The sequence below is a fragment of the Acomys minous genome (assembly GCF_964271855.1).
Source record: "Acomys minous genome assembly, chromosome: 12".
NCBI lineage: Eukaryota > Metazoa > Chordata > Mammalia > Rodentia > Muridae > Acomys > Acomys minous.
The window spans coordinates 18,489,333-18,491,021 of NC_140493.1; the positions used below are offsets into that span (position 1 = coordinate 18,489,333).

The 1,689-nt window shown below is 55.2% G+C and overlaps 1 protein-coding gene across 1 annotated transcript; it reads left to right on the forward strand.

Moving 5' to 3' along the window:
• Nucleotides 1-260: 260 nt before the first annotated feature.
• Nucleotides 261-1,019, forward strand: LOC311579776 (proline-rich protein 23A3-like; the record flags this gene model as incomplete). The annotated part of the gene is made up of 1 exon (XM_084750617.1): nt 261-1,019. One exon carries the CDS (start codon nt 261-263, stop codon nt 1,017-1,019), a length of 759 nt encoding a protein of 252 aa, XP_084606743.1.
• Between the last annotated feature and the right edge of the window lie 670 nt (nt 1,020-1,689).

The window sequence follows — 1,689 nt, forward strand, 5'->3', positions numbered from 1 at the left end:
ACACACTCACCCACCCACAGACACACCCTAGTTAGGCCCTACTGCCTGACCCGAAGTTCCTTGGAAGCCAGGCTATATAATGAGGTCAGATCCTCTCTGACACCAGATCAAGCCGTCATCCGGACCATATCTGCTCTGTGTCAGAAAGCTCACAGATTCTCTTGCTGAAAGCAGACAACAGCTGTTCCTGAACAAAGAAGTACAGCACACAGGTCTGTCCCCTCCATCACACCTTGTGACAGTCCCTCAGACCCACCAACATGGGGAGAGTGTGTCCCCGCAGCCCCAGCGCCAACGAAGACACCGCGTCCTGCAGGGTACCTCAGCCACCAGGACCCTGCCCTGCCGAGCGCCCTCCTCTCCAGGAGCCCGGGCGCCCTGAGCCCCTGGCACAGCCAGACCTGGAAGCCCCAGGGCAGCACGCCAGCGAAGAGCTTATCTCGGTGATGGTCGTGGCTGACGGTTGCAATGTTCAACTACACCTGGACAGCTTCGACCTGGTGCTCGAGCCTGAGCCCACCTCTGTCCTGCAAGTGTCGCTGCAAGGACACACTATGATGCTGGTCCCAGAGGGCCTCCAGGCCTCCATCCATCTTGGACAGCCAGGCTTCTTGCCCGCCAGACCGCAGGGGCCCGCTCTCATGGACATGCCCCGGGACCACCTCTTTCTCATCCAGCCAGGATCCGTCAGTGCCTCTGGATCACACCGTCAGTGCTTGGAAAACGCCTCTGACCCACATGAGGACCCTCAAGTGGGTTTCCTGATGCCATGGCTGAATGCTCCAGCTGGCCTGGAGCCTGGGCTCCTTCTCTCCTATTCCGGGGAGTCTAGGCCTCTGCTTCCGGGCCAAGCCGCAGAATCCTGGCATCCTTCAGCCTCTGCTAGTGCAGAGAGATATGCTTCTCCCTCCAACTGGAGCCTCAAAAGCAGCATGCTGGTGCCTCTCCCCAGCTCTCCACTGCAGCCTCTCCCTGCATCTCCTCCTGATCCCCAAGCTCAGCCCCTTCAGACTCCTTAGAGACCTTCATGCTCTCCCTGCAAGGCCAGGAGGCGCCTCTTCTAGGAAGCCTTGGCCTGCTGTGCCAACACAGCACCTTGGATGCTTGCTTACCTGGATGCCCTGTGGGATTTACAGGGCTCCTTGAGACTCCCAGCAACCTTACCAATGAGCATACATTGCTTTGTGCTGCACCCTATGGATGGGAGAAGAGAAAGACTTCAAAAACAGTGGGGATAGTAGAGCTCACCATTGAAGTTCAAAATCTGCCTTGGAGCCATGCAAGGTGGCCCCTGCCTTTAACCCCAATGCTCCAAGGCAGAGGCAGGCGGATCTTTGCGCCTTTGTGACCAGCCTTCTCTACAAAGTGAGTCTACGACAGCCAAGACTACACAGAGAAACCCTGTAGCTCTTGAAAAACCAAAAAAGAAAGAAAGAAAGGAGGAAGGAATGAAAGAAAAGGGAAAAATATGTGCATTTGAAAGACACAAGACACATTTTCAAATGTCCCACTTCTGAAAAAAAAAAGCCAAACTACCCACACCCTTCCCTGTGCCATCATTTGCCTTAGTAGATTCCTGTTAGTATATGTCAGTGTTCCTGTTTTCCCAACCCAAGTAACCACTGGGGTGGCTAAGCTGCCAGGGTCTCTTGTGTTTTCTCTTGACTGGATGCGGACCTGCCCATGGCT